The following is a 26,083-nucleotide window of genomic DNA, read 5'->3' as shown; positions in this document are numbered from 1 at the left end:
CAAATAACCACAAATCTGACCACCTAATTATACAGTCATCCTAGATCGCTTTTCTCTATTTTCCCCTGTCCATCCTGTGAGATGTAAATGTTTTATGCTGGTGGCGTTGAGCCATAGCTGCAGCAGAGGGTGGGTGACCCAGTGCAGTTTGCTGCTATGCAGAGACAACCTCCTTCCCTCCCTCCCAAGTGTGTCTCCCTTCCTCGCTATGCAGAGTGTTGCTTAGAGACGGAGCTCACACTCCCTCTTCGTTTTCTGCCACCCCTCTACCCTTCTCCCCTTAAAGCTTTTCCTTCCTCTCCATTCTCCTTCTTTCTTCCCTTCTGAGGTGCCAGGGAATGGGGGTTTAGCTTAGGGATGGTTAGCTTTGAGAGTTAAACACTTGGCGTAAATCTGTGCTAGATATTTAGCTTCCGCCACTTTAATCCCACCAACAAAACAAATTATGGAAAACTTGCAAAGCATATCTGTAAGGGAGCTGTTTTAGTATAGCATATAGGAAGAACGCCAGAGAATAAAAGAATGGATTTTTTTCAGTCTCAGATGTCATACAGTGGTAAACCCTACATCTGTACATCTCACTCATGTGTGTTTAAACATACACACATCAGCAAAAGCCTTCACTGCTCACTTTAACAAGCATAAAAACGCAGGGCAGAGACAATGTCGCTCCTTGTTACATTACATCATTGCCCAGAGGAAGTAATCTTGCTGACATGGGATAGATAGGACACACGACCTCAAAGTGTGTGTGTGTTTTAATAACAAGGGAAAAGCAGGCGAGGCAGAGATTTTCATGCACAGGGTCCTTTACATGCCTGCCTCAGTAAGGTGGATGACACTTTGTCAGCACATCATCATCATCAGCAGCAGTCTTTCTCTCATGCAGTGCAGTCCACTGATGAGGACCCAGGTTTCCATGGCTCATGACTCAGTCACATGGGCGGCATGTCTTTGATGTTCAGGCAGTGAATCTAAATATTGAGATTATCCTTCATCCCCAATCCCCAGCTCTGATAAATTCTAATTCGTTGTGGGGTTCAGGTCTTAATCTGAATAACTCTGTGATTTGTACTTCACCTATGAGCAGTACACACTGTTCATATGAGCGGAACAGATACACTTGAAAAAAGCTCATCTTGAAATAAAGGCAGATAATTAAAGATTGTCATCTTATTTTCTGAGAAGATTGCAACTGGCAACTCCAAAATGTTATTACATTTCTGGCTAAAGCCACTTCTGTCCTATTCTATTACCTCTGATGCCACTGAAGGACAGTATGTGTCGAGCTTGAGATTTGTTATTTTTCCATGGTATTTACATTTCTTTAACCTTTTTTCAGTAGATTCTGCATATACACACCCTGCTGCTCACCATCTAATTTTGCCCCTGATTTTTCACTTCCTGTCTCACTAATAGCTGTCCCAAACTCTCCAGAGCCCTGATTGAACGCCATGAGTGCATGCATAATTCAGTATATGACAGAGCACTGGTGTCTCTTTCTTAGCTGTGGTCTTTCTCTTAGTCCCAAATATTTAAATTTACAGACGCACTCATACAGTGATGGCCAAACGTATTCATACTCAGTCTTACTGTTTATAGTTATAGTAATAATTTATTAACATTACATTTCTTTTTGTTTTGTTTTTGAACATTTTTAAGAAAGTGCAGTCTCTTTAATAATTCATATTTTTGCAAAGTAACCAGTGGCAAACACTTGGTTTGCAATTTTAAAACTTTCTAGTAACTACTCAGAATCTTTTTGCATATTTCCACTGAAATTTTGGGTCATTCCTACTTTGCTATGATTTCCACATCATTGAGTTGGAAAGGCTTCCTTACCTTAACTAAGATCTTTAGCTTCACAGGTTCTTAATAAGACAAATGTCTGGACCATGACGGTGTAAAAGCATGCACACAATGCACAATACTTGCATACACATCTCTAAGTGTAATTATCCCTCTGGTTGGAAGCTTCTCCCATCTGATGCTAAATTAAACTCACATCCTCCTGTCTAAAGATTTTTTATAAAATCACAGAACTAATAAGCAAAGACTTTACTCTTAATGGAGTTAAGGTTTTACAAATCCAACCTTTGTACACCTCTCTTGAGGAGCCACAGCATAAAGATCGGGTAAGCTCTGCATAGCTGCAGTAATTATTCCGTGCAGCCTTTATTGTCAAAAAGCTGTTGTTGTTTAGTCAACCTGAGGGGTTTTGCAGTTTCACTAGACCCCCATTGTTTTCTGTTAACCCAGCTCCAGTTAGATGCAAAAAGATTGCTTCTTTTCCTGCATTTACTCCCCTTCTCTCAGACTTATGGGTTTTTGGTGTCTCCTTCATTTACCATTAGTGTGGCTGGTGTTCTCTTAGGGATAATGTCTTAAGTTTCTCTCCTGGTTTTGTCATTTATCTTATCAATTCAGCAGGCTTCCCAGTTTAACCGGAAGTCTCTATTCCCTGCACTGGTGAATATAATTTTGTAAAGTGAGGCTGCCATGTCACTAATCTGCTGGTGTGCAGCAGCAGCAGAGTCAGTAGGTATAGAATTAGCCATGCTAAACAAGCCGGCAGTCTCCTAAGTAGAGATCAAAATGCTGCACAGCCTTCAGCTACCTTTGTTACAATTCTGTCTCCATTAGCTGCTGCTGAAGAACAGAAATAAATTAAATCCACAGCTTAAATGTATAGGTTTAATAAATTTGAATGAATACAGTTGGTGTGGGAACAGGAATGTCTAATGTCTGTTGAATCTATTTGCTCTCAGAAGCCTGCAAGTGTGTATGAGGGTTGAATTCATTCATAATGCCTCCCCCTGCAGGAGTGCAGGGTTGTCTGCTGACTGACGGAGGAAGAACAGTCACAGGACTGGGAGGGATGTCCTTGGGAACTGGAAACTACAGAGATCAATTCTTGCCGACGCACAACTCTTATTTATAGTTTTTGTTTTTTCTTTAAATCTGCCTGTCTGTCTTTCAGGTGGCCTTGCAAGAGGATGTCTCTTGATTGTGCATGTTCTTTTCCCAAGGCAGATAATGCATTTTCACAACCCAGTTATGGAGCTTTGGGTTTTTATATTGTCTTAAAGTTATAGGTCACAAATGCCCATAAGAGATTGATTATAATGGGTTAGTTTGTGAGTCCTTTTTTTCTTTATGCATTGACAACAACAGCTCTCATCCAAACATTAACTCACACCCTAACTGCTAAATAATCAAAAATAGATATGTTAATAAGATAGAAGTGTGCATATTCATGTGTGCTCCCCAGGCAGTAGATTGAGTGTTGATTTCAGTTGCTGTAGCATAAAGTGGATGCGCAAGGCGTCAGCAGAACTGAGTGTGGTGGATGGGGGAGAGAGTGAGCTTTGATTCCTCCATTAAACAGACTGCACTGAGAGGCAACAGAAACTGCTGCGCTGTTCAAATGGTAAAAACAGACAAATCAATTCCTGTAACTGCATTGTCAAATTCAAAGTAGGGAAGAAGCGATGCGCAACTGTGGGGTGAAAATATGTTCAAGAACTGGTTACATTCCATCAATAAAACGCGACAATCTCTGCTTAATTGATCTTACTCCAATAATGCGTTGTGGACTGAAAAACAACACACAGACTCATGAAGGTGTGTTCTGTTAAACCTCAAAACCATTTAGTGCCCTGCTTTCTGGTAAACAAGCTGCAACCTGAGAGATGTCAGACTCTCATTTCACCCCCCACAACCATCCTTGCTGCTGATGTGCTACTCTATTATTCTACACTCTGCAAAGTTTAGCTTACATTTGACAAAGCTGATGCTGAGAGAGGCAGAAATTGTCTTTGTTGGAGCTGCTGAGCACAAAGAGATAGACAAAAAAAGTATTTTATGATATTCTAATAGCAAGCAATGATCTCACATATTTTTTTAACGATTTGGGACTTGTTAGTGCACACTACAGGTCTGTAAATGCTACTTTTCATTATTTACAGAATCTATTTTGACACCTAAAACGAACTGAGAGGATCAGATGCCTAGAAGAGGACACTTTTTGGGCCTCCATAAGCGTAAAAAATAGCTTATGGAGAAAAACATGCATATAAAATAGCTTTTTATATTCATGTAAAAAGTCTGTAAAGTTAACAAACAGTGGAACTTAATCTCTCCTTACACACCATATCATAAAGTGCCTCAAACACCTCAATGCTAGCGCAGATTTTTCCTCTTTTAGGAAAAAAAAAAGTACTGTAAATGGTGTATGCTTTATTTTTCCATAATGTCATAAAGAGCTGGTCTCACTTGCATTGTGAGTTTTAAAGATAACAAATGAGTAGTGTGTTTGCCCTCTATCACCACTCCCACTTCCCTTCTCGTGCACTTCTTTGTTACTGTGAGCAGCCAATCAGAGTGTGTACACTTCATTCTCACATGTTGCATTGACTGCAGTAGTTTCATTTTCATTCTTAAACTCTTTTCTTTTGGTTTTACTTGTGCTGTTTATGCATCACAAATACTAGACCAGTGTATAAAATCTAAATGAACAGATTAAGAGTAATAAAACAAGATACTTTGGGTGAAAATAGATTATTTCATATTGCTAACAATATGTTACAGGTCTCTGTTTTGTTGTTTAATAAGAAGATGGTTTCACTTAATATCTTACCTGAGGCTGCATCTTATTGAAATCTAAATAATGTTGTGATTCCTCCTGGATCATTTAGTTTACCTTATTGATGCACACTTGCATTAAAAAAATCCAAGGCTACAGTTATCAGCAAAAATGTGCTGCTACTGTAAACATAGTTGAAAAGTTGTCCACTTCAGTGCTCTGATGTTTGTTGTACATGTAGAGGACATTTCACTTGTGTTCATCTCCAAATTATATTCACCTCAACTTTTCGTTGTTAAACACAAGCTATTTTAATATGTAATTATTGCCTTAATTTCTCTGCGTGTGTGTAAAAAATAAAATGATTATTTATTTTATAACATTAGCTCTTTCCTACTTTCTCAGGATTCCCTCATTCTGGAGAAGAACGACATACACCACCCAGTTTGCTCCTTCCAGGATGACTTCCAAGAATTTGAGATGATTGACGATGAAGACGAGGACGATGAGGAGGAAGAGGAAGACGAGGAAGACGTCGACCCTGATGCGCCCCCGTCTCCCTCTGTCTCCCCTCTTTTATCTCCTACCTTTGGCACACTGAAGAGCAGGCCCACCACACTGAACCTCACCACTGCTGTGTCGCAGGTCAGCAGACTGAATCCAGACATGGAGCATGTATGAGCTCTTTGTCATGGATGCCAGGACTTTGAACATATTTTTCTCTCTTTGTTCTCATTAGGATTCCCTGAACAACAACAGCAGTTTATCTCCAAAGAAAGGAAGCTGGCAGGACTCTTTACGCAACCCAGCCTCACAAGGTGAGAACATCACTAGTTAATTATGAAACACTGGGTGTGAACTGTTATGTTCTCATTTGTGTCTGTATTCATTTGTCTGTCCATAACACGTTAAATTAAGACAGCATATAGCTAATTTGGGATAAATTGTAGTTAAAATAAATGCATCTTTGGTATGATATTCAAGCATTTTTACTGCAGTGTCCGCTCCGGCTTTATATAGAACTACCAGGTTCCTTTTAGATGCACCTAATGAAGCTCAGCTGTTATACAATGCTGGCTTTACAACACAGTTAGAAAATAAATATCTACTGTACCTCCAGGCTGTCTGTCTCCAACCCACTCATGTTTGGAGGATGGTAGTCATGTGACAGGCCAGTGCCCAGCCTCTCCAGTTTCCCAGGCTCCAGGGTCTCAGAGCAAAGATACTCCACCAAAACAGGCAGGGGAGGGCGGGAACCCCCAGTCTCCTCATAGGCCCCTCCTCTGCGACATGGAGGGCAACAGGCGGGAGAGGCCCGAATACGGTAACAAGAAGGCCAGCCCAACAAGCTTAGAGATCATCCCATTGACATCAGTGTTATGTGGTGCTGTTTTGTGAAAAGATGTGATGTGAATTTGACCTCAGCGGGAAGCTCAGCGAACACTGATGTGTTGATTTTTAGAAACGAGTATTCTTTAATCTGACCTTTAAAGTTAAGGGATCTAAATGGTACTTTTCCAACTGAAAGAGTTTGCTGACCTTGTTCATCTTATGTAATCTTTTCATCTGATTATTGACTAATGAAAGTAGTGCTTTACATTTGTCCCTGTCTGTTGCTTTCTTGATTTCTTTTGGACTTTAGTCATCATCTTCTTCATATTCATCAGTGTTTTGCTGTACAGTCAAAGTCTTATTCCCTTTCTTCTTTCTCCACAACTTTTTTCTTTGCAGGTTCATTTGGACAGCATAAGTCTCACCCATGCTCTGCTGACGTCACTGAGTCAAAGACAGATACTTCAATCCAGACAGCCAGAGTACCTTCCGTTGACGAGCATTCCCAGTGTTCAGACACAGAAGTGGACCATGACCTCAACAGTGATCACAACCACAAACACTCAAACCGGCGGGCCACTGACACGTACACAATCACCAGCGAGTCAGGAATGGAGCCGGAGAACGATCTGGACCCAGACGGAACCAGTCGCTGCTTGTCATCCACTGCACCCCTGGGAGCCAACGATGGTGCAGACACACCCTTGTCTGATGAAGAGCTGGAGAAGGATTTTGAAGTGGAGTTCATGTGTAAAGAGACCTACGATATGGTGTGTAAGGAGAATCAGTCGTCATATGTGGAATTCCCCTCCATTGAGCCTTCTGAGCCTACATCTTTCTCCAGCTATCAGTCATCAAGCCGCTCCGAAGCTCATGATCAGTCTCAAGTAGTATCTGCTATGGAGGCAGCAGCCAACGATTCCAACTCTCCATCCTCAGATCCAGGGATAGCGGATATGAACCAGCAGGGTTACATGACCTCAGACCAGGACAAAGACCTCAGCTCTCCAGGCTCTGACTCCGACCTTGAAGGGGAACTGGAGGCAGCTTTTGCTTGTGGAGGACCTGTGGTTTCCAACATGATCTCTTCCATCTCAGAGACAGAGCTGGACCTGACTAGTGATGAGAGCAGCAGTGGCCGTTCATCACACCTCACCAACTCCATTGAGGAAGCCAGCTCGCCTACATCAGACCAGGAACTGGACCCAGATACAGAGTTGGAGCAGGATAGTGGAATCGTTGGACTGAAAGCTTCACTGCTTTTGGGTCAGCCCGACCCAATCAAAGAAGGCTCTACTCTACCCTCTCCTTCCCCTCTTCCTTCGCCCACTATTGCTACACCCTCCCCTGTTGACTCACCCTTCTTACCGCCTGAGTCCTACGATGATGGTCAAGCTCTATTAGGCCTACAAAATGTAGATGATGAGCTGCCATATGAGCACCAAGCTGACCCGGATGAGACTCTACCTCCAACCCAGTGCTGTGAGGACAGTCTTGCTAGACCAATGGTTCTCCAGATAGAACCAGACCACAGCCTAGAGAGCTTCAAGCGCTCCTTCTACCTGCCAGTGGGGCCCAGGCTAATGCCAAGTGCAGATGAATATGATGGAACAAGTGAGGGAGACTCTGAATCAGAAAGTGAAGATGACCTGAGTGAGAACTCAGACTCTCCATGGCTTCTCAGCAACTTGGTCAACCGGATGATCTCAGAGGGCTCATACCCAATCAGCTGCCCCGAGGAGTGCTTCAAGAGGAAGGTGTCTGTGTCCGATACCATCTCACCATCTTCAGACATTGGAGAGGGAGATAGTTTCAACGATGAGGACCAGGAGAAGAAAGCAGAGATGGAGCGATCACAAGAAAGAGATACGGAAGGTCAAGGTTGTAGGAAGGAGAGGATGGAGCAAGTAGCGAGGGGTAGGAATGTGGAGTCTTCAAAAGAAGGAGAAGTGATAAATTCCCATCTCTATATGAGCAACCCCACAGGCGATACCATTACCCCACTGACTTTTGAGTGTTGCACAGACATTGAGGGGGGGACCACAGATTTCAGCTCCTTGTATACCACTAAAGACTGTGACAAGAACTCCACAGAAAAACCATCTAAAAATGCCGGATCACAGCAGGAGGATGAGGAGCCCAATAATGACTTGATGATGCTGGAGGGAAGAAGGGATTTAGACTCACCCAGCCTTACTGAGAGTGTTGTCAGCGACAAGGATGAAGGAAGAGAAACTGAGCCCAGGCCGACAAGTCGCTCCTCAGCCTCTCTGGAGCGCATCACGGAGGTCAAACACAGCCTGACCCTGGACTTACCTACTGCACAGACCAACCGCTGTTTCAGCTTCACCTACTCCACAGACAATGATGAAGAGGAGGACAATGGTGACTCCTACCCTTTCCTGGGCAGCTTGAGAAAGCAGTCCTATAACGGTAGTGATTTAGAGCTCGACAGCTCACCGCCCATTGATTCCAGTGTGCAAGTTCATCCGTTACCTGACCGTGACCTCCCACTGTGTGAGAAAGACCTGGTTCTGAGGCAACCAAATGAAGATGATGGCCTGGCCTATGACTCCGTGAAGTACACATTGGTGGTGGATGAGAATACTACCCTGGAGCTAGTTAGTCTTAGAAGGTATGTCTCACAACATGTTTAAACGCTAGCAAAATTAGGTATTGATTATTAAATGCCAAGCCCTCTTGTATGTTCCTTTTTCCAGTGGTCAAGCCTTTAGCTCAGTTTTTTATACTCTTAGGTGCACCTCTGTTCTGAGTGATGACAGTGAGCTTTCAACTATCTGTGACGAGGAGCCTTTGGGGACAGGTGAGGTGGGTTATGGTCGTGATGATGAAGAAGTGAGGCCAGAACTTCTCAGCTCCTCCGAGGACTCGTCTCCTGAGGCTGACATCCCATTTTCTAAGAAGTTCCTAAATGTGTTTGTCAACAGCACCTCTCGCTCCTCCAGTAAGCTGCACACACTTCTATTCTCTTCAGCGGTTTGAGAAGTATCTTTATCATAATATTTTGCTAAGAGGCAGACAAGAACATTGTGTACATGCTAATATTTGATTCTACCTACATATATATATATATATATATATATATATATATATATGATGTGATTTAAATTTGGCATGAAGCCCAAACACAACCAGTAAAAGTCATCCTCCAGTACACCATCAATCAGTGTTCCTGACTAAAGATTTTTTATCTCTAATGAAGGGTGATTTGCATAATGAAAAGCTCATTATGAATGTTTTCATTTGCATTTTTTCCCACATATCCAGCCATCTTTCAGTCACACTTCCTGATGAAAGATTTGCATGAGAACAGAGGAGCTAATATATACATATATATATATATATATATATATATATATATATATATATATATATATATATATATATATAAAAATGTGACATTGACATCAAATTGAGAATGAGCATATGTAATTACATTTAGTGTTAAAATGATTGTAAATCATTGCATTTTTCATATATTTACATTTTGCAGTCATAACTGGAAACAGGGTGGCACTTTCTTTCTTACTATTTTTAAAGTATTTTTTAAGAAAGAGATGTCTTAACTCATGTCTGTCTCCCATGTAGGCACAGAATCTTTTGGACTTTTCTCATGTACCATCAATGGAGAGGAGAGGGACCAGACACACAGAGCAGTCTACAGGTAAGCTTATAGTACAAAAAGACAACAAAAACAACAATGACAACAAAAATTAAATGATTAATAAGAAAATGCAAAAATTAGATTTTTTTTTAATTGATGTGTATGAATCATTTCAACTGATTATAAAAGATCCAGTTTTCTAACAATGTCTGTTATGTAAATAAACAAAACAACATTTCTTTGTTTTGTGGTTTCTCCGTGTATGGGGTTCCTACATCAGTGGTTCATGACTAATTACATTAGGGAGGAAGGCTGGTCTCCTGGTTACAGCTGGACTTGAGAGCTGCAGGGTGTCTGACAATAATCTGATCAGCCACCACCTGTCTCTGTGTGTGTGTGTGTGCACCAAACAAAGAAACAAAGAGCAAAAGCTACATGTGCCTCTATTGTACTCTTCTCGCTTCAGTCTCTCCATAATCCTTTGTTGTCAGTTGTTTCCTCACTCCACTCTCTCCTTCCTTAATGGAAGACACCTAAAACCCAAAGAAGATGCTTAAGAGACCATTTTCATTCATCCTTGTTCTCTCTGCTGCCCTCTGCAGGTTCATTCCAAGACATGCAGATGAGCTGGAGCTGGATGTGGATGATCCATTATACGTTGAGGAAGAAGAGGACGACTACTGGTACAGAGGCTATAACATGCGGACAGGGGAGAGAGGGATATTCCCTGCTTTCTATGCCCATGAGGTCATAGGCCAGTCTAAGGAGTTGCTGGGTGAGTGGAGGGATGCATCCACTGCCTTTGTTGTATGGACTGAAAATTTAAAAGAAATCACTGTTTTCTTTCTCTTTTTTAACCACACCATCTAGGCATGAAAAGAAATCCAGCTTGGATCGAAACTTTCAGTGTTCAGTTTTTGGGGTCTGTTGAGGTACCTTATCACCAAGGCAACGGGATTCTCTGTGCTGCCATGCAAAAGGTAGGAATAGTGAACTTCTAATCTCATGTGCATGTAAATGAAACCTATTTGCACTCACTGAATGCACAGTTAGAATCACATTTGTCTTACCATGAACACATTTTTTTCTCTGTTAGATTGCGATATCAAGGAAACGGACCGTACATGTGCGACCTCCCTCTCTGTGTGAGTTGGAGATCAGCTTACAAGGAGTGAAACTAATCATGAGCCTGGAGGATGAATATGACACCCTTGATGAGGTTAAGACAAATTCATGCATCAATAAATAAATATGAAATAATTTAGCCTCAGTCATTCATCAGTGATTTCATTCTGCTTTCTGCTTCATGTCTCTTTCCATCCTCAGTATGACAGATGTAGTCACTTCTTCCAGATGAAAAACATCTCATTCTGCGGATGCCATCCGCGGAACAACTGGTAAACAAACATCATCATCCTCTACTCTCCTATTTCAAAGTCACTGTCAGTAACATCTGACTGACTGCATCATATTTTTTCTTTTTCTCTGCAGCTACTTTGGCTTCATCACTAAGCATCCGATGCTGAACAGATTTGCTTGCCATGTGTTTGTATCCCAGGAGTCCATGCGGCCTGTGGCTGAGTGTGTTGGGTATGTCCAGATTATTATTATCTTATCAATTACACTGAATAAAATAGAATAGACAGGGTTGTAAAGAGCTGCTTTTTTCTGCAAAACTGGGGGTCTAAGCTTTGCAATTACTCAAAGATTTCAAGAGACTTAAAGAGCTATACTCTACTGTGGGATTATTTAATAGTCACTACAAATATTTATGTTACCTTGGAATTGCCCTCCAATCCATCCATTTTCTTACGCTTATCTGGGAACGGGTCGTGGGGGCAGCTGCCTAAGAAGGGAAGCCTAGACTCCCCCTCCCCACCCCCTGGCCACATCTGCCAGCTCGTCAGGGGGGATCCCGAAGTGTTCCCAGGCCAGCCAAGAGATGTAGTCCCTCCATTGTGTCCTGGGTCTTCCACGGGGTCTCCTCCCGGTAGGACGTGCCTGGAACACCTCACCAGGAGGCATCCTGACCACCTCATCTGGCTCCTTTTGATGCGGAGGAGCAGCAATTCTACTCAGAGCCCCTCCTGGATCACCGAGCTTCTCACTCTATCTCCAAGGGAGAGCCTGGCCACCCTGCGGAGAAAACTCATTTCGGCCGCTTGTATTCGCGATCTCATGGCCCTCCAATTTCAAGGGGCAATATTGAACTTTTTATTTCAGTATATTTAACTGACTGCTTTAGTTGCAGTTTAGTTTGAACAGAAACTTCTACATAAAAAATGATATAAGACACGATAACAATAAGACACAGGAGTAGTTTCCAGATGTTTGCATCTTACAGAATGCAGTGTGGAGTTGGGGTCTCAAAGTATTTTACTTCTCCACCAAGCTGGGATTGTCTCTTCTTTATCTCATGGTCTCATTTCAATAAATGTGCAAATAAGCCAATTTCCACTTGATTTACCCCCCCTCATCGTCACATTCCTCTAATTTGCCCAGTGTTCTTGTAGATTAACTAGATTAAACCATCTCTACCTCTGGTGGCTTTAACATTATCATGCAATTCATACTTTAATTTTATGGTATAATAATGTCAGGAAAAATCTTAACATAGAAATTAGAAGAAACCGGTCTTTCAAATTTGGTACTTTAACCGTATTTCAGTGTTTATCTTTAAGTAAGATTTTTATCAAAGACTTATACCTGTAATTAAGAAATTACTTTGGAATAAATATATATATAATTTAGATCGAACAGGATAATAATTTAATTGGAGTGTTAATGAGGCGTTTAGGTCATTTCCATTGTGAATATAAATAACACTTTTTGGTGGTATATACATAAAACAGAATGTGTGTAAAGTTAAATATTTATTGTATTAAATACACTGGTAGTCCATGTCTGTCTGAACTGAGAGCAGGTAGAGAGGGTCTAAGTTATCTGTCAGTTTCTCATCCTTTGTATTAACTTTATGTTTATTAAGACTACCATTTCTTTGGAAAACTAAGAATGGGAAAACTTTAACCAAATATCAGCACAGAGACAAATAATAAGGTCCTATACATCTTTTTCTTTTTTTTGTAGACGGGCCTTCCAGGAGTACTACCAAGAACATCTGGAATATGCCTGCCCAACTGAGGACATCTACCTGGAGTAAGATGAGTTGCCATGACAACCTTCCTCCTCTACAGCTTATGTACATTCATCAAACTTGCCACTAGAGGACGCTGTCAGTTTTTCTTTTTTATTTATTTATTTATCTATTTATTTTCTTGCTCCATTGTAAAAAACTCTCCTGCATCCTGCTAAAACCAGGATCCTCATTTCTACAGTTTGCTAGTCATTTAACTGATTTTGACCATCTCTCTTTCCTCCCTTAATTCCATGGATTGATTGCCTGTTTCTTTTATCTTTTTCTATGATATAAAACTAAGAAGCTGAGCACCTGTTTATTTAAAGGTTCTTCTTTTGAAATGAAAATATACCTACTACGGCTGTATCACTTTTCAATGCATGGCTAGTAGGACTACTGCGCACAAACACACCAAGAAACACACATATCCAAGAGAATGGCGTGCAGCTCAACAATCAGTGAGGGAATGCTGTCGAATCAACAGCTTGGCATTTCAGTTAACTGTAAATATGTTTTTTGTTCAATACTGAGAAATGGTTAATTTGCTTTCTACTGACGGTGACATTGGAGAGTCATGGTAGAGACATGGTAGAGAGAGTGAGCGGTCCTTGATTCAAGCTTCCCATGTTGCGTACAAAACGTAGTGTTTGTTGTAAATACATGTATAGAAAGTAGACATACAGGCACCTCATCCAGACTAATTAAGAAACAGTTTAGACTGATTTTGTTTATAGTTTTGATGTGGGTTAAAATTACTCACTCTGACCAGAGTGAGAAAAGTTGACTTAGAGTAAACTTTGAATGTCATTAGCTGTGCAGATATTTAAATTCAGCCTGGACTAGATCCAGTAGCTGTTAGCAAATCTGAATGATATGAAAGCACCGTTTTCCTTCTGTCCAGTCCTGGAAAGTTGCACTGCTTGTCGATCTTTACAGTGAGGAGCAAATCATTCATCGGTCAAAGTTGCAAATCGTAGATCACTGCACGCTTTGCTATCATGGATGTGGATTTGGATTCAAAGAAAGCAAAGGCCCTCTGACAAGCCATATTCTCACAGTTCTGACTGTTTGATTTTCTGTGATGTGCTAGTCTCACTTTTCTTTTGACTTGGAAGTTTCAATGAGGAAAAAGGAGTGACTAGATCGACCAGCAGCTGCACAGCACCTAATTCTTAGTCCTGGTAACACAGTCGAGTCAACACTGTAACAAAGCATTAAATGGGAGGTTTCACAGTGATATAGATGGTTAAACTTGATCTAATTTTGAAGTAGGGGCAGTAAAAGTGATGACATCCTGTCTCTTCCTTTTTTTCTTGCTTGTAGTCTGGTCACATGTTACACAATGACCTACGCTGCTGTTGTAGTATCATATGACACTGCATCGTACAGTCGAGCACCTTATATAGAGAAGGGGTATATTTAAATTTCAGGCTTTCGGGTTATCCACCTCTAGCCATCCCTAATGTTATTTCAAACACTGTCAAGCATCTTGTTCTGCTGCTTTCATTAGATGTGCAGGATTTTGCTGGCGAAAGCTATCTGGAAGTGGATACGGCAGGAAGAAGGGTATTATCTACATGTGTATTGCTGTCAGTAAGATCATGTATATACAATAGCAAATCTACAATAGTGCTGTGTCCTTTATGTTTAGTATGTTAATGAAATGAATATGTACATTCATTAAGGAGAAATTTTAAAAGAAAAAAAATCACAATTAGATGAGCAACCCTGAAAGAGAAGAAAATATTAATATATGTGATCTGCAATAATTTTGTTTCAGTGTCTTTAAATTTCGGAACAAGCAGTGACATTTTGGTCCCTACAAACTCCAAAATTCTCTAGACTGGCTTCAGCAGAACATTTAGGGCACATCTGTGAGATGCGACGTCACCAGTGTGCAACACTCCCACCAGACTACCAACCAACCTGCTGTTAGAGCCCAACAGTAACGGAGTCAGCTGCCACTGGAAAACTATTATTGTGTCTTGCCGATTATAGTAATTGCCTTTGAGCTCCAACAGTGTGCCCCATCTCTGATCTGTATCTATTTGCTTCTATGTTTTTCTATCTTGTTACAGCCGAGTTCAGATCCTTCTTTTCACACAGCAACACTAAAACAGCCTCTGAGGATGTTCCCTCATATAGCCGCTGACAGTTACAGTTAAACTGACTTTTGACTTTATTACTTAAACAAGATTCTTCATTGTATTCCCAAAGCAAAACAGTATGTGACCGAGCCAACGTATACTATCTTGTATCTTTAAAAACAAGGACTTGTAAAATTGAAGGGAAATCAAAGAAAAATGTTTAAAAAAAAAAGAAAATAAGAAAAAAATCACTCTGCCTTGTCATGGGTTTGGTCTTATGAATAAAATATATGCTTGATGTCCGAACCTTTTGTTGTTGTCTTTATTGATCTTTAATGTACCGTTTGTGTGACTGAAACAGGTTGCAAAACATTTTCACATTTAATTAATATGTGTTCAAGTAGTAGGAGTCAGAAAACATTCAGTCACGTTAAATTAGCTTTAAAAGTAATCATTGGTCACATTAAGAAAGTCTCCTCATGGAGAAAAATGATTGTAATGTTCTTTTTCAGGATGAAGAGAAGAAGAGGAAATGCCCATAAACAAGTAGTAAGTAGTAAGTCATTGCAATGAGCCCCACGTTGTTGCCGCAAACAGCAGCGACAGTTTGTCTCGTTAACAGTAGCAGCAGCTGGGTTTGGGGCTACACTGAGGATTGCAACAAGGCTCGAGTTTTGGGTCGGTACCTTTTGATACCTGGCTCTCCCCAAACACCATGGAGGCTTCAAATTCTGTCTTTGCTTTCTTAATCTGCTCGAGCACGGCTTGGATGTCAGGTCTGTCTGCCAGTGGGAGGGGGTAGTGCTCCGAGGGGTCAGCCTCCAGATCGAAAATAAGAGGAGGGTCGTGGGCTTTGAGGACTGCGAACGCTGGGCAGTCTGGATCTGGGGTGGTACCACTGAGGGCACAACCTGATGGAAAAGTATGAACAAATCAAATCAAAACCACCTCAAGTTCTGGCTGTATGACTACACCTTACAGTAAATATACTGTGTGTATGAAGTCTGCTACCTCTTGTATAGAAGTGGGCCTTGTACTTCCCCAGCCTGAGAGCAAACAGGCCATATATTTCATTGGGATCTGTGGGGTAGAACATCATTGTCTCCCTTTTACTCTGCAAGACAAGGATGAAAGAGCCATACGTCAACCTGGTGTTCACAATATTTTAGACTTTAAAGAAGATTAGGGACAACATTGCTACCTTTCCTTGGTGGACAAGGATATTGGTCATATCAAACCCATCCAGCATCACAGGGGGGAGCTTGGCTCCTGCCAGGCTTGCAATGGTGGGGAGAATATCAAGAGTGCTAGCTAGCTCATGAGTTACACCTTTATATTTAGAAAAAGAGCAAAAAATATTTTAAAAAAGCAACAATGTCACAGATATTTACCATCAAAATGGCATAAACAAATAGAAAGATACATAAAAACAATGAAAAACTAAATATGTTCAGTAGTTATGTTCAACATGTATGATAAAAACACCACTTTTGGTGGTGTAATTTTTGTAATTCTAGCTTTGTTTTTGGGAATATAATACAATTTTTAAGTGTCTGTACCTGGCTTGATGGTCCCTTTCCAGTACGCAATGGCTGGCTCTCTCATGCCTCCCTCATATGTGGTACCTTTGCCACACTTCAGCGAGCCAGCATTTCCTCCTCGGGACATGCGCATCAGTTCAGGCCTACACAATGAGACACAAAAAACTCATCGTTTAATAAAAGACAATACAGTTGGGATTGTACATATGTAGATGCATTTTGCAAAATTTTAGGCAAGGCAAATTTGTATAGCACATTTCGTTGAAAAGACAATTCAAAGTGCTTTATACTAAAAAAATTAAAAGCATTACAGCGGGGAATAATAAGTGCATTAAAAAAACAAAAACGTTTTAAAGAAAGAAAAAGCTAAGATAACAAATAAAATGCAAGAAATAAAGTTCCACTGTGGGGAAAAACAGTGTTAAAACATGACCAAGTTTAAAAATTCAAGCTTAAACAGGTGCAGATTTGGACTTATAAATAAAAACTATTGAAATGCAGCAAGTGGCTCTTTTACTTGGATTTAAATCAACTAAGCTGAGCGTTTTAAAAGGATCAGACTGAAGCAAACCTTTGTGCATAATTCCAACAGTAAATGAAGAGTTTACTTTTGGATCAAATTCTTGTTGAAAAAATTCTGTTAATTAATTTTTGTCTTTAAGGATTATAATTTTAAAACTTATATATTTGTTGGCTTTTGTGAGGTTAGAAATGGAACTGATACAAAAATAATTTCAGATCCATCTGATAATGACTAACTGAAGTTACAGTTATGTAATTTAGTCATGATTAAGTTATGATCCTTCTTTTTTAGGGGGGTGGGTAGCCTAGTGGCTACAAAGGTGGGCTTGAGTCTGCAGAACCCGGGCTTGAGTCCCCGGAGTGCCAACAGATCTGAACAACTGCTCTATCTATGCTGTCAAGCACCATCCGAACAGCTTTGCTTTGTGATGACTATTCTATTTAATATCATGACAGTCATGTGTAATGTAAAAACAAACAAGAGGACCAACCCGTTGTCAGATGTGAAGAAGATGAGTGTGTTGTTGATCACTCCTGTCTGTTCCAGAGTTGCCATCAGGTCTCCTATTGTATTGTCCAACTCCAAGAGAGCATCTCCAAATGGACCTCTTAAAGACCGACCAGCTGTCCTTGTACCTGCATATTGAGGGTAGTGGGTGTGCTGCAGGAGGATGTGGAAGAAATTGCAAGTTCAGGCTTATGCACCACATTGTCCACAGGTGGTTGAAAACTTTGTGTATTATACTACTTGAATTTTTTTTTTTTAAAAACTAATGAAAATACATTGCAAACTCTGAAAACACATCTAATCCTCTCTTCAGGTGAACAGAACAGTATTAAGTAATGAATATTACATTCCAAATGATTTCATCTGCTTACATGTGATGGGTAGTAGAGGAAGAAAGGCTGATTTTCCTTGACTGATGTCATAATAAAATTGGTTGCAAAGTCACTGTAAGACTTTTCTAAATCAAGGAAGTGGACTGGTTGCTGCTTGATGTCTTCATTGTACATTAGAGGGACAGTTACGGTGCCAACATCACAAAATCCAAAACACTTCACATCTGGGGGGAAACAAGTCAGGTTGTGGCAGGGACCCTTTAAAAAACAGTGACACAGAAGAGCACATATAATTACACTTATACTTATGGTATTTTAATACCATCACAAATTAGATACACACTTACCATGTCATGTGAGTATGGAATCCCCAAGTATTTGTCAAACCCTTGCTTGGTTGGAAGAAACGTCCCATTGGCCCCCAGTCCTAAGTGCCACTTCCCCATAGCAGCCGTGGCATATCCCAGAGGTTTCAACACCTCAGCTATGGTGGTTTCATTCAGAGGAAGACCTCCTATGGAGCCTGGGTACAACACACCAGGGTAGACACCGGAACGGGTCTGATAGCGACCTGTTAGTAACGATGCCCTAATAAGAAACGGACCCAAGCGAGATGATTATTTACAAACAGTTCATGAGACGACTTTAAAAGATTTTAGAATATGTAAGAAAGAATGAAAGCTGCATGGCCGGAATAACAGGTCGTGCCACTTGTTGTATACCTTAATTAGCAGATCATTTTAGAGAGAAATATAGTTGTGTGAGTGCATTGCGATGTATTAGTATGTCACAGTCTGACATATAGGTAGCACGGATACCTGGACGGGCTGCAGACGGGGCTGGTGCTGTAAAAATCTGTAAAGCGGAGTCCCCTTGCTGCCAGGCGGTCCAGGTTAGGAGTGAGGGAACTGGGATGTCCATAACAGCCCAAGTCCCCAAAACCCAAATCGTCCGCGAAAAGGAGTACGAAATTAGGCGGTGAAGCACAACAGGTGCAAAACAGACTTATAATCAGACAGGTGGGGCCAGTGTAATCCATCCCCTGTCGTCTCATTTCAGCGAAAATAATCAACAGTCGAACCCAAACAAATCGAAAGCAATGTTGCATTTCATGTACCTCGGATGTAGAAATTCAATACTTGAAGTCACGTAATTTTCTACCTCCTCTCCTGGGAAAATAACATAAATACACCTAGATTTGGTCGCATCTTTGTATTTGAATAAACAGAGAGAACAGATCAGCTATAATGAACTAAATATTATTTGTTTAAGTGCTTGTGTATTAAAAACTTCAAAAGACCAACTTTGTGTATAAATATGTAAACTGACTCTAGAAAAAATGGCGTAAAATGTAAGATTTTTGTTGTTTTTGTCATTTGTAAAGGTAGTTAAATGTCCTAAATGTAAATCGAACTTTTTAAGGTATTTTCTTTGAGTTACAATTTTCGTCTATGATAATTCCGAGTAACAAGTAACAGCGAATGTATCAACCGGTCACGCGCTAGTTTGCGGAAACGGTCGCACAGATTTGACGTCAGGTTTGGCTATTGAAGTGTAGTTTTACAAACCATGTTGAACTACACGATGAAGGTAAAATAGGTTGTTCGACTTTTGAACATAGAGTTTATTTATTTATTTATTTATTTATTTATTCTCAATTTAGAATAACATCAGTGAGTGTGATGAGTGTCTAAACTTTCTGCTATTGATCTCAAACAGGTTTAAACCTATTCTAATATGAAACTGTTATTCATCCCTGAACAAGCCTTGTAATAAACAAACTAACAAACAAATCATCCCATGCATTGTTCAGAACATTAATGGTTTCTCCTTTTATTAATTTTTGTTAATATTAGGATTGAAAGATCAAAAAATTAATAACTTTATCTACAGTTGCTCCACTGAGTTCAATCAAAAAGTCTTAGGCTGTCCTTGCTCAGCCCCAATGCTTCAAAATAATCAAGTCCTGTCCATTAACAATTTCAAATACATTTTTAAAGAGCTACTTTTTTTCTTGCCTTAGTTGTGCAGGAAACTGCCCCATGGTCATTGTCAAGGCCATTCTTAATTTAATTTTCATTTCTTCTTTCAGCATTATTCTACCTAACATAATGAGTTAGCGAGAAAAGAATTTACTACTAAAGCTTGATTGAGAAAACTGACAATGAATGAAACACATTAGTGAAGCAGACTGTCAACACAGGAGCTGCTTTTTTTTTTGTTTTTACCTTTTAGGTGTATTTATGAATGTGCAAGTCATGAACACATATTACACATTCTCAGCATCTTTGTTTGAGGCATCATGCAATGTTTCCACTGTAGACTTTGGTCCTGGCTGTAAAGGGAATCAAAGATAGAAGGACATGGTCAGCTTCAGTTCTCTCAGTCATTAAACTTTTACTGGCTTTTTCATTTCCGTGACAACTCAGTTCCTACAGTGTTTCAATAAAACATAAAAAAAAAATATAAAATGCAGTGATTTAATTGCAAATATTTCAAAACCTATATTTCAAGTAGTTTTAGGTTTCATTCATATATTTTATGTTACAATTTTGTTAACACTCTCAGAAGCATTTCCAAGCCAGTGCTATAAAAACACATCAGTTCGAAGTGCGTGGTGAGCACAGCTATTCATTGCTAGTTATTAGTCCTGTTCACAGCCCACAAAGATTTCTTTAGACTTGCAGTAGACAACAAATTAACTGATGAAAATTACACACGATTAACATTAATATATATCATATTAACGTCTTTTTAGTTAGTTTTTAAACTAACATTGTGAAAAGAGGCATTCACTAATAAAAACCTGCCTTAACTTCTACAGCTGTAACTGTAATATACAGAGGAGAGATGGCCTTCTGTTTTCTTCTCTTACTAAAGCTGTATTTTTCCAATTTATTAAATATTCATTGCATCATTAATATGATGATTCTGTGAAGTGAACATGCCCTTGTGTAGTTTCGTATACTGATTCAGTGTACCGTATTCTCACTTTGCTCTAACTTCTATTAAACCTTTATCTGCTATCACTGTTTGTCTCATGCTGGTGTTTCTCTTGATGCACCTGGTGGCGGAAAAATGGGGACAATTTATTCCTTGAATTCCTTTGTATGTTACCATTTGTGAAGCAGCTTGGAAAGAGTGGAAGGTCAGGGTGACTGTTTCCCTGCTCTCCCCTCAGATTGCTTATTTGTATCTAGCTCTTGTTTCAACTGGTATGTTGTTTTCCTTCTGTAATGAAACCATGGTAACCATGTCATGAACTAGGATTGTGTCCTTGGGTAATATAAACAAACTGTTTTGCTATCTTTAATTATTTTCCTCATTGTCAAGCAAAAATGCCTCCCATATGAGGGTTTACTTGAATTAAAACACAAAAACAAGTATTGGAGTTTTTAATCTCACTTTATCCCTCCCTTTTGACCCTCACCAAAAGGTACTTCGCTCCCAAATGTGGCAGTACAGAGATGCCAAGGCTGCCCTGATATGTTTCTTCACACTGCCCATCTGATGTTTTTGTCTGCCACTTGATTAAAGGTGTTAGTTTTAGGGCATGAGACTGTGTTCCTGTCCTCTGTGGCAACCTTGGTTCCTGCCACTAATTTGAGCTGACGCATGGTCAATTGCACACACAGGAGGAGAAATAAATAACTGGTGCAGTGCTGCAGAGGGCACCAATATAAGTGGAAATGCATGTCATTGATGATTTTGTGATGTGGCCTACTTATTTATGTATTGTCAGAGCCAAGCTTCAGTGAGCGGAATGAGGAGAGAAAAGCAGAGCACTCCCTGCATTTAAATAAGCTTGTACCATGTGAGAACAAAAGGAAGAGATGACATTAAATCATACTGTACCATTTAATGACTAGTGTGTCTGTGCATGTGTTGAGGAGGCCTCAATCTGTTAATACTGTCATATAATGAGGGATGTATCTTCCTTATGAAGAAAAAGTAAAAAGAAAAAGAAAAAAAAGAAGTAAACACCAATGACCAAATATAAGTTTAAATGCATGTTTTTAGGTTAGGTTTAGGTTTGGGCGAGACAGATAAAGGTTTGATTAATTCTCCTGGAAAATAATGTAAGTCAGTGCAGTGTCCTCTGAAGTCACAAACACGTTTCTGTGTGTGTTTACATATAGCTATCAATTGGCCTGCATGCTGTCCAAAGCTGCTGTTTAGCCTCAGGGAAATAGATACTTTTGATTTATCATTTACTTTTACTTCTCTCTACAGTAATGGCCTACATTACATTCAGAAACCACTGTGTGTGTGTGTGTGAGAATGAGGGATGAGGGAAGAGAGAGGGAAATCAGTTGGCTGAAAATAATGATTATTATTATACATACATACATACACATACACACACACAATATATATATAAATATATATATATGTTGTTTTGATCAATTCTACCACACACAGATCATTTTTAACAGCATCAGTTCTGTGTGTACATAGCTCTGCTTGCATTCATGTCATTCTACAGGCTATTCTCAGTGATTTGACCCTTTCAACTACTTAAATACATGCACTTACATACAATATTCTCAATGTTATTCTTTTCAGGAGGTAAGAAAGTGCAACAACACAGCTATCAAGAGCTTTTGAAGAACTACCTTGCCTCAGGTGCTCCCCTCATCTAATCCACTCAAAGACAGAAAACATCTCTGCAGGGAATATGATGTGGTTCCAGAGCGCTGGAGGGGGGGCACTAGCACGCCTGTGTTTCCACAGCAGGTGCTCATTTTAAACTTAAGATGACTTTTCAGGGCCACCAGCTCAGACCAGCTAAATGATGAGTCAATCATTAGTCCAGCAGCCTGCAGTGGAATAAATAGAGACAGCCATCATTAGGAAAAAATAATGGATAATGATTGTTAAGGTTCTGCAGCCGCTAATGACTTCTGAGGGTGTTTTTCAGTAATGGTTTTGCATGTGTCATGAAGAAGAATGAGATGAGCTGGTGTGGATAAATAATAGTGTGTGCTACACAACCCCGACTGCATTGTGACTACTCTGACCTTTTAATGTCAGTAAATGAAAACTGCTGTCAGTGACAAACACAGAATAAGTGGTTAGAAGCAGCTGAGGCTACAGAAGGGTCTTCACCCTTGTCCATGTGTGCAAGTGGGTGTAAATCTGTGTGCCTGTGTCCCTGTACCAGCAAAACATGTTGTGAGTCACAGCCTCCTCAAGAGATTATTTTTCCATTTGTTTATGGTTGGAATTTAGGCATCTTTATATAAAATGAGCTGTCCTGCCAGAAAAACCCATCCAAATTAATGTTCCATGACAGAGTCTGTATTTCTGTGTATGTATGAGTGCAAACATCTGCCTTTACAGCCTGTGGGAAGTTATGTGTGTTTGCATGTGTTGATGTGTGTTTATCTGCATGCACTTAAAAGGGTGTACTTGCACATAGTGTGTGTGCTTCAGGCAAATGTAGCTGTGGTTGCAAATCAACCCAGCAGAGCTGATAGACAAAATGAATCCTACTATCCACCATCATCCCTTAGGACAAAAACAAGGAGAGAGCTTTATACCTCCAGGGAAAGTCTCAGTCTAAGCCTCCGTTCCCCTTTCCTTTCCTTGCCTCCTCCTCTTCTGCTTAAAATATCATTTCTAAATATTTTGCACATTCTCCTGGCTTATTTGGCTTCATATGAGGCACAACAAGAATTACCTGGGATCTGAGCCAACAGTAAATAGTAACAACAAACCACTGTGAACAAAAAAAAAACACATTCTTATCTGTAGTTCTTGTCGTGGTTTTACACAGAATTAACAGACTAAACGCAAGTTAAACTGTGACGGGCACTGCAGCAGTGTCTGTGCAAATTATCACAGCAAGGTGCAGGTCAGCTGTTTTATCACCAGTGGGCGCCAACAGATTATGGTTCCCCTTATTTCCTTTAACCCACTGTGACTCTGAGAGGGGAAAAGAATGTTACAACAATCAGTTCTAGATACCTGATCCTCCTGGCATTGCTGTGCAACTTACTAAGCACTGATTGGGCCATTGGGAAATGATTTGTATCTACATCATATGTTAAATTGCAGCTTAGCTGTCTTATGTTACAATGGAGCTTTTCTTTGATTTATTAAAGTAGTTTACACACCAACCTCAGCAGCTCTTTCTTGTCCTGGAACCTCATCTTATGCACTATATAGACAGATAGATCAACCGATACTTCCATGGACAGCTCTTCTTTGGCAGTCTGTCTTCTATTATCTTGTCCTCATGCCTTTTAAGCAGCATGCACCACCCCATCTTTGAAGCAGCTCCTGAGAGGAGATCGTGACAGTGATGAATAACAACACATTACAAATAGCACCAAAATGTTGTCATATCCTACAGTTTGTATTTTAGATTTAACACACACAACTGTGCCTTAATAGTGATAAATCCTCATTATTACACATATTGTCCACATAACATGAGAGCATCATGAAAGTTTGATTTAACTTTAATGGCGAGATTAGATTCAGTGCACTGTGAGGGCACGGTAGTTTAGGGTGGCCATTTTATAACAATCTACTGCATGAATAGGGATCAACCTGTGCTTTCAGTGATAAAAAGTCATTGTTATTCTGGCTTGTGAGCTGCGGGAGCAGTGACAGAAAACATTCTGGCAAATAAACAGAGGTTCATTGGCACAATAGAGGCTGGATCAGAGCACGGAATTATGCAATGAAATCTAACAGGCCTCTGTGGGGCAACATGAGCTGAAGAACTCATAAATGTTTGAGGACCTGCAGGGGTAATATGTGCTTTTGTCGATGTTCTCAGCTCCCACACTGAAGCTCTCATTGTACTTGTGTACTGCAAATGCTATCTTCATATCACCTGTGCACAAAACACTGGGGAAATATTACTGTCAGAATGAATGCCACTGTCATTTTGTCGTCACTCTACAATCACACAAACATGTCTGCACAAATGGGCATTCGGATATAAAGGGCAGCTGCGACAACTAGGTTTTGAGTGTCCTGTAAGGTCTTGTTTTCTTCTGATGCCCCTCTGGTGGTAATCATGACCTGCCCTTGGAACAATTTTCTTCACAACTGCTTGGTAATGTTATAAAGAAAGGCAGTCTGATTGGCCCTCATGCCTACTGCTGCCCTCCAAGTACCCTCCAGCTGTCATCAGCTGCCACAGTGCAAATCTACTTCCACAAGTGATTTATTTTCTGAGGCTGACTCTTGCATCACCTCTGCTCTTGTTTTGCAGACAGACAAAGTTGAGAAATACATGAAGATGACTCAAAAGAAAACGACCTTTGCAGTATAAGATAATGTTCACCTAAAATAGAGTTCCTGCTGCATTTGTTGGGAAAAGTGCCAAGCTTAACAAAAGGCTAATGTTAAAAAAAAAGGCTGCAGAGTTTTAACCTCTATATGCTCTACTGCTCACTTTGAAATGTGCCTTAGCTCAGTCTGTCCTCAGGGACAAAAAGAAAACTCTGCTTTCACTGTAAACAACTCTGTCTGCATTTATTATCATCTACCAAGTGTGCAACCACTTTCATCTATTTCCATATTTATGCAAATGCTGCTGAAAGTAAATAATAATTTCTTTCATTTTCCAATTAGAATTTTGGATTGTCATCATTTGTAATTGGAACAGACATAGCCAGCCCTCCAAGGCTTTCTAAGCTCCTCCCCAAGCTTCTTGAGATTGAACATCACAGAGAACTGTTAGGATTTCACGAAACCTGATTCCACTTTTCTACATCTTTAAATCTTTTCACACATACTGCTGTTCATTCATCACACATTAAAAGTCATGATAGTTATAAACTAAATTTTCAGGGTCTTTGTTAGTTGTAAGCTTTTGTTAGTGCTTTCCAAGGTTACAAAACTTAATCAGGTCACCTCCAATGACTTGTTTCCTCATACTTAGTACAGGGGTCTGACAAAGTTAAGAGTAGATAATATGCTCATGTAAAAGCAACAAACTTTAAACATCAATTATTTCAAGGTGGGAGAAACACCAACACTTTAATTTACTTTACACTGAAGTGTTGCCTGCTCAATGTTAACAAGCAACACTGTCTTTTGTTCGAGCAGTTGAATCCTTCACAAACAGGATAGTGAAATTCACTCAAGATGATGTTAAATTAAAGTTACTTTAGCGCTCCAACATCGCATTAACAACCTAACTTTATTAGGGATGATTTGTGGGATAAACCTCAACAATATACAGTGATATTTTTGCAGCACCATACATTCTCACAGCAATATATATAACAGTTCTAATTATGTTGCAACAAAATTCCTGCAGTGACTCTTGGAATCGGGGGGGTTTGGATATAGTCATCAATTGCCCTTCTGTTATTTAAGTGTGTCCTATAAAATCATAATGGAGGCATCAAGAAGTGGAAACATCAATTCCTGAGTGCTCTATAAAAGCAT

The 26,083-nt window shown here is 40.0% G+C and overlaps 2 protein-coding genes across 3 annotated transcripts in view; one reads left to right on the top strand and one right to left on the bottom strand.

Annotated features, from left to right (window-relative positions):
• mapk8ip2 (mitogen-activated protein kinase 8 interacting protein 2) overlaps positions 1–15,071 on the top strand; it is a 29,373-nt gene extending 14,302 nt beyond the window's left edge. The window contains exons 3-14 of one of the 2 annotated variants that reach the window (XM_041997432.1): positions 4,991–5,230; positions 5,325–5,403; positions 5,706–5,909; positions 6,317–8,552; positions 8,674–8,882; positions 9,527–9,602; positions 10,145–10,317; positions 10,413–10,522; positions 10,639–10,761; positions 10,869–10,939; positions 11,034–11,132; positions 12,630–15,071. In XM_041997432.1, coding sequence (XP_041853366.1) covers positions 4,991–5,230; positions 5,325–5,403; positions 5,706–5,909; positions 6,317–8,552; positions 8,674–8,882; positions 9,527–9,602; positions 10,145–10,317; positions 10,413–10,522; positions 10,639–10,761; positions 10,869–10,939; positions 11,034–11,132; positions 12,630–12,702 — 3,693 coding nt within the window. In that variant the 3' untranslated portion in view covers positions 12,703–15,071. The remainder of the gene's footprint in view (positions 1–4,990; positions 5,231–5,324; positions 5,404–5,705; positions 5,910–6,316; positions 8,553–8,673; positions 8,883–9,526; positions 9,603–10,144; positions 10,318–10,412; positions 10,523–10,638; positions 10,762–10,868; positions 10,940–11,033; positions 11,133–12,629) is intronic. The other variant, XM_041997433.1, reaches the window with a different exon arrangement.
• Positions 15,072–15,107: 36 nt separating this feature from the next.
• On the bottom strand, positions 15,108–18,774 carry arsa (arylsulfatase A). Its single transcript, XM_041997434.1, has 8 exons — positions 18,487–18,774; positions 18,016–18,256; positions 17,708–17,926; positions 17,320–17,489; positions 16,325–16,449; positions 15,967–16,094; positions 15,777–15,879; positions 15,108–15,676 (listed from the first exon to the last, which is right to left on the bottom strand). The coding sequence occupies exons 1-8, from the start codon at positions 18,720–18,722 to the stop codon at positions 15,381–15,383; spliced, it is 1,518 nt and encodes a 505-aa protein (XP_041853368.1). The 5' UTR covers positions 18,723–18,774; the 3' UTR covers positions 15,108–15,380.
• Positions 18,775–26,083: the final 7,309 nt, after the last annotated feature.

The sequence above is a fragment of the Melanotaenia boesemani genome, chromosome 10, assembly GCF_017639745.1.
Source record: "Melanotaenia boesemani isolate fMelBoe1 chromosome 10, fMelBoe1.pri, whole genome shotgun sequence".
Classification (NCBI taxonomy): domain Eukaryota; kingdom Metazoa; phylum Chordata; class Actinopteri; order Atheriniformes; family Melanotaeniidae; genus Melanotaenia; species Melanotaenia boesemani.
Note: the sequence above shows the minus strand (reverse complement) of the source record. Positions and strands in the feature narration are given on the sequence as shown.

Coding starts and splice junctions, on each gene's coding strand:
- arsa (XM_041997434.1), bottom strand. CDS start 18,722: ATGAGACGACAGGGGATGGATTACACTGGCCCCACCTGTCTGATTATA. Junction 16,450..17,319: donor TTCTTCACATCTGACAACGG/GTTGGTCCTCTT, acceptor CTCATTGTGTAG/GCCTGAACTGATGCGCATGT. Junction 15,677..15,776: donor GGCCCACTTCTATACAAGAG/GTAGCAGACTTC, acceptor CTTTTCCATCAG/GTTGTGCCCTCAGTGGTACC.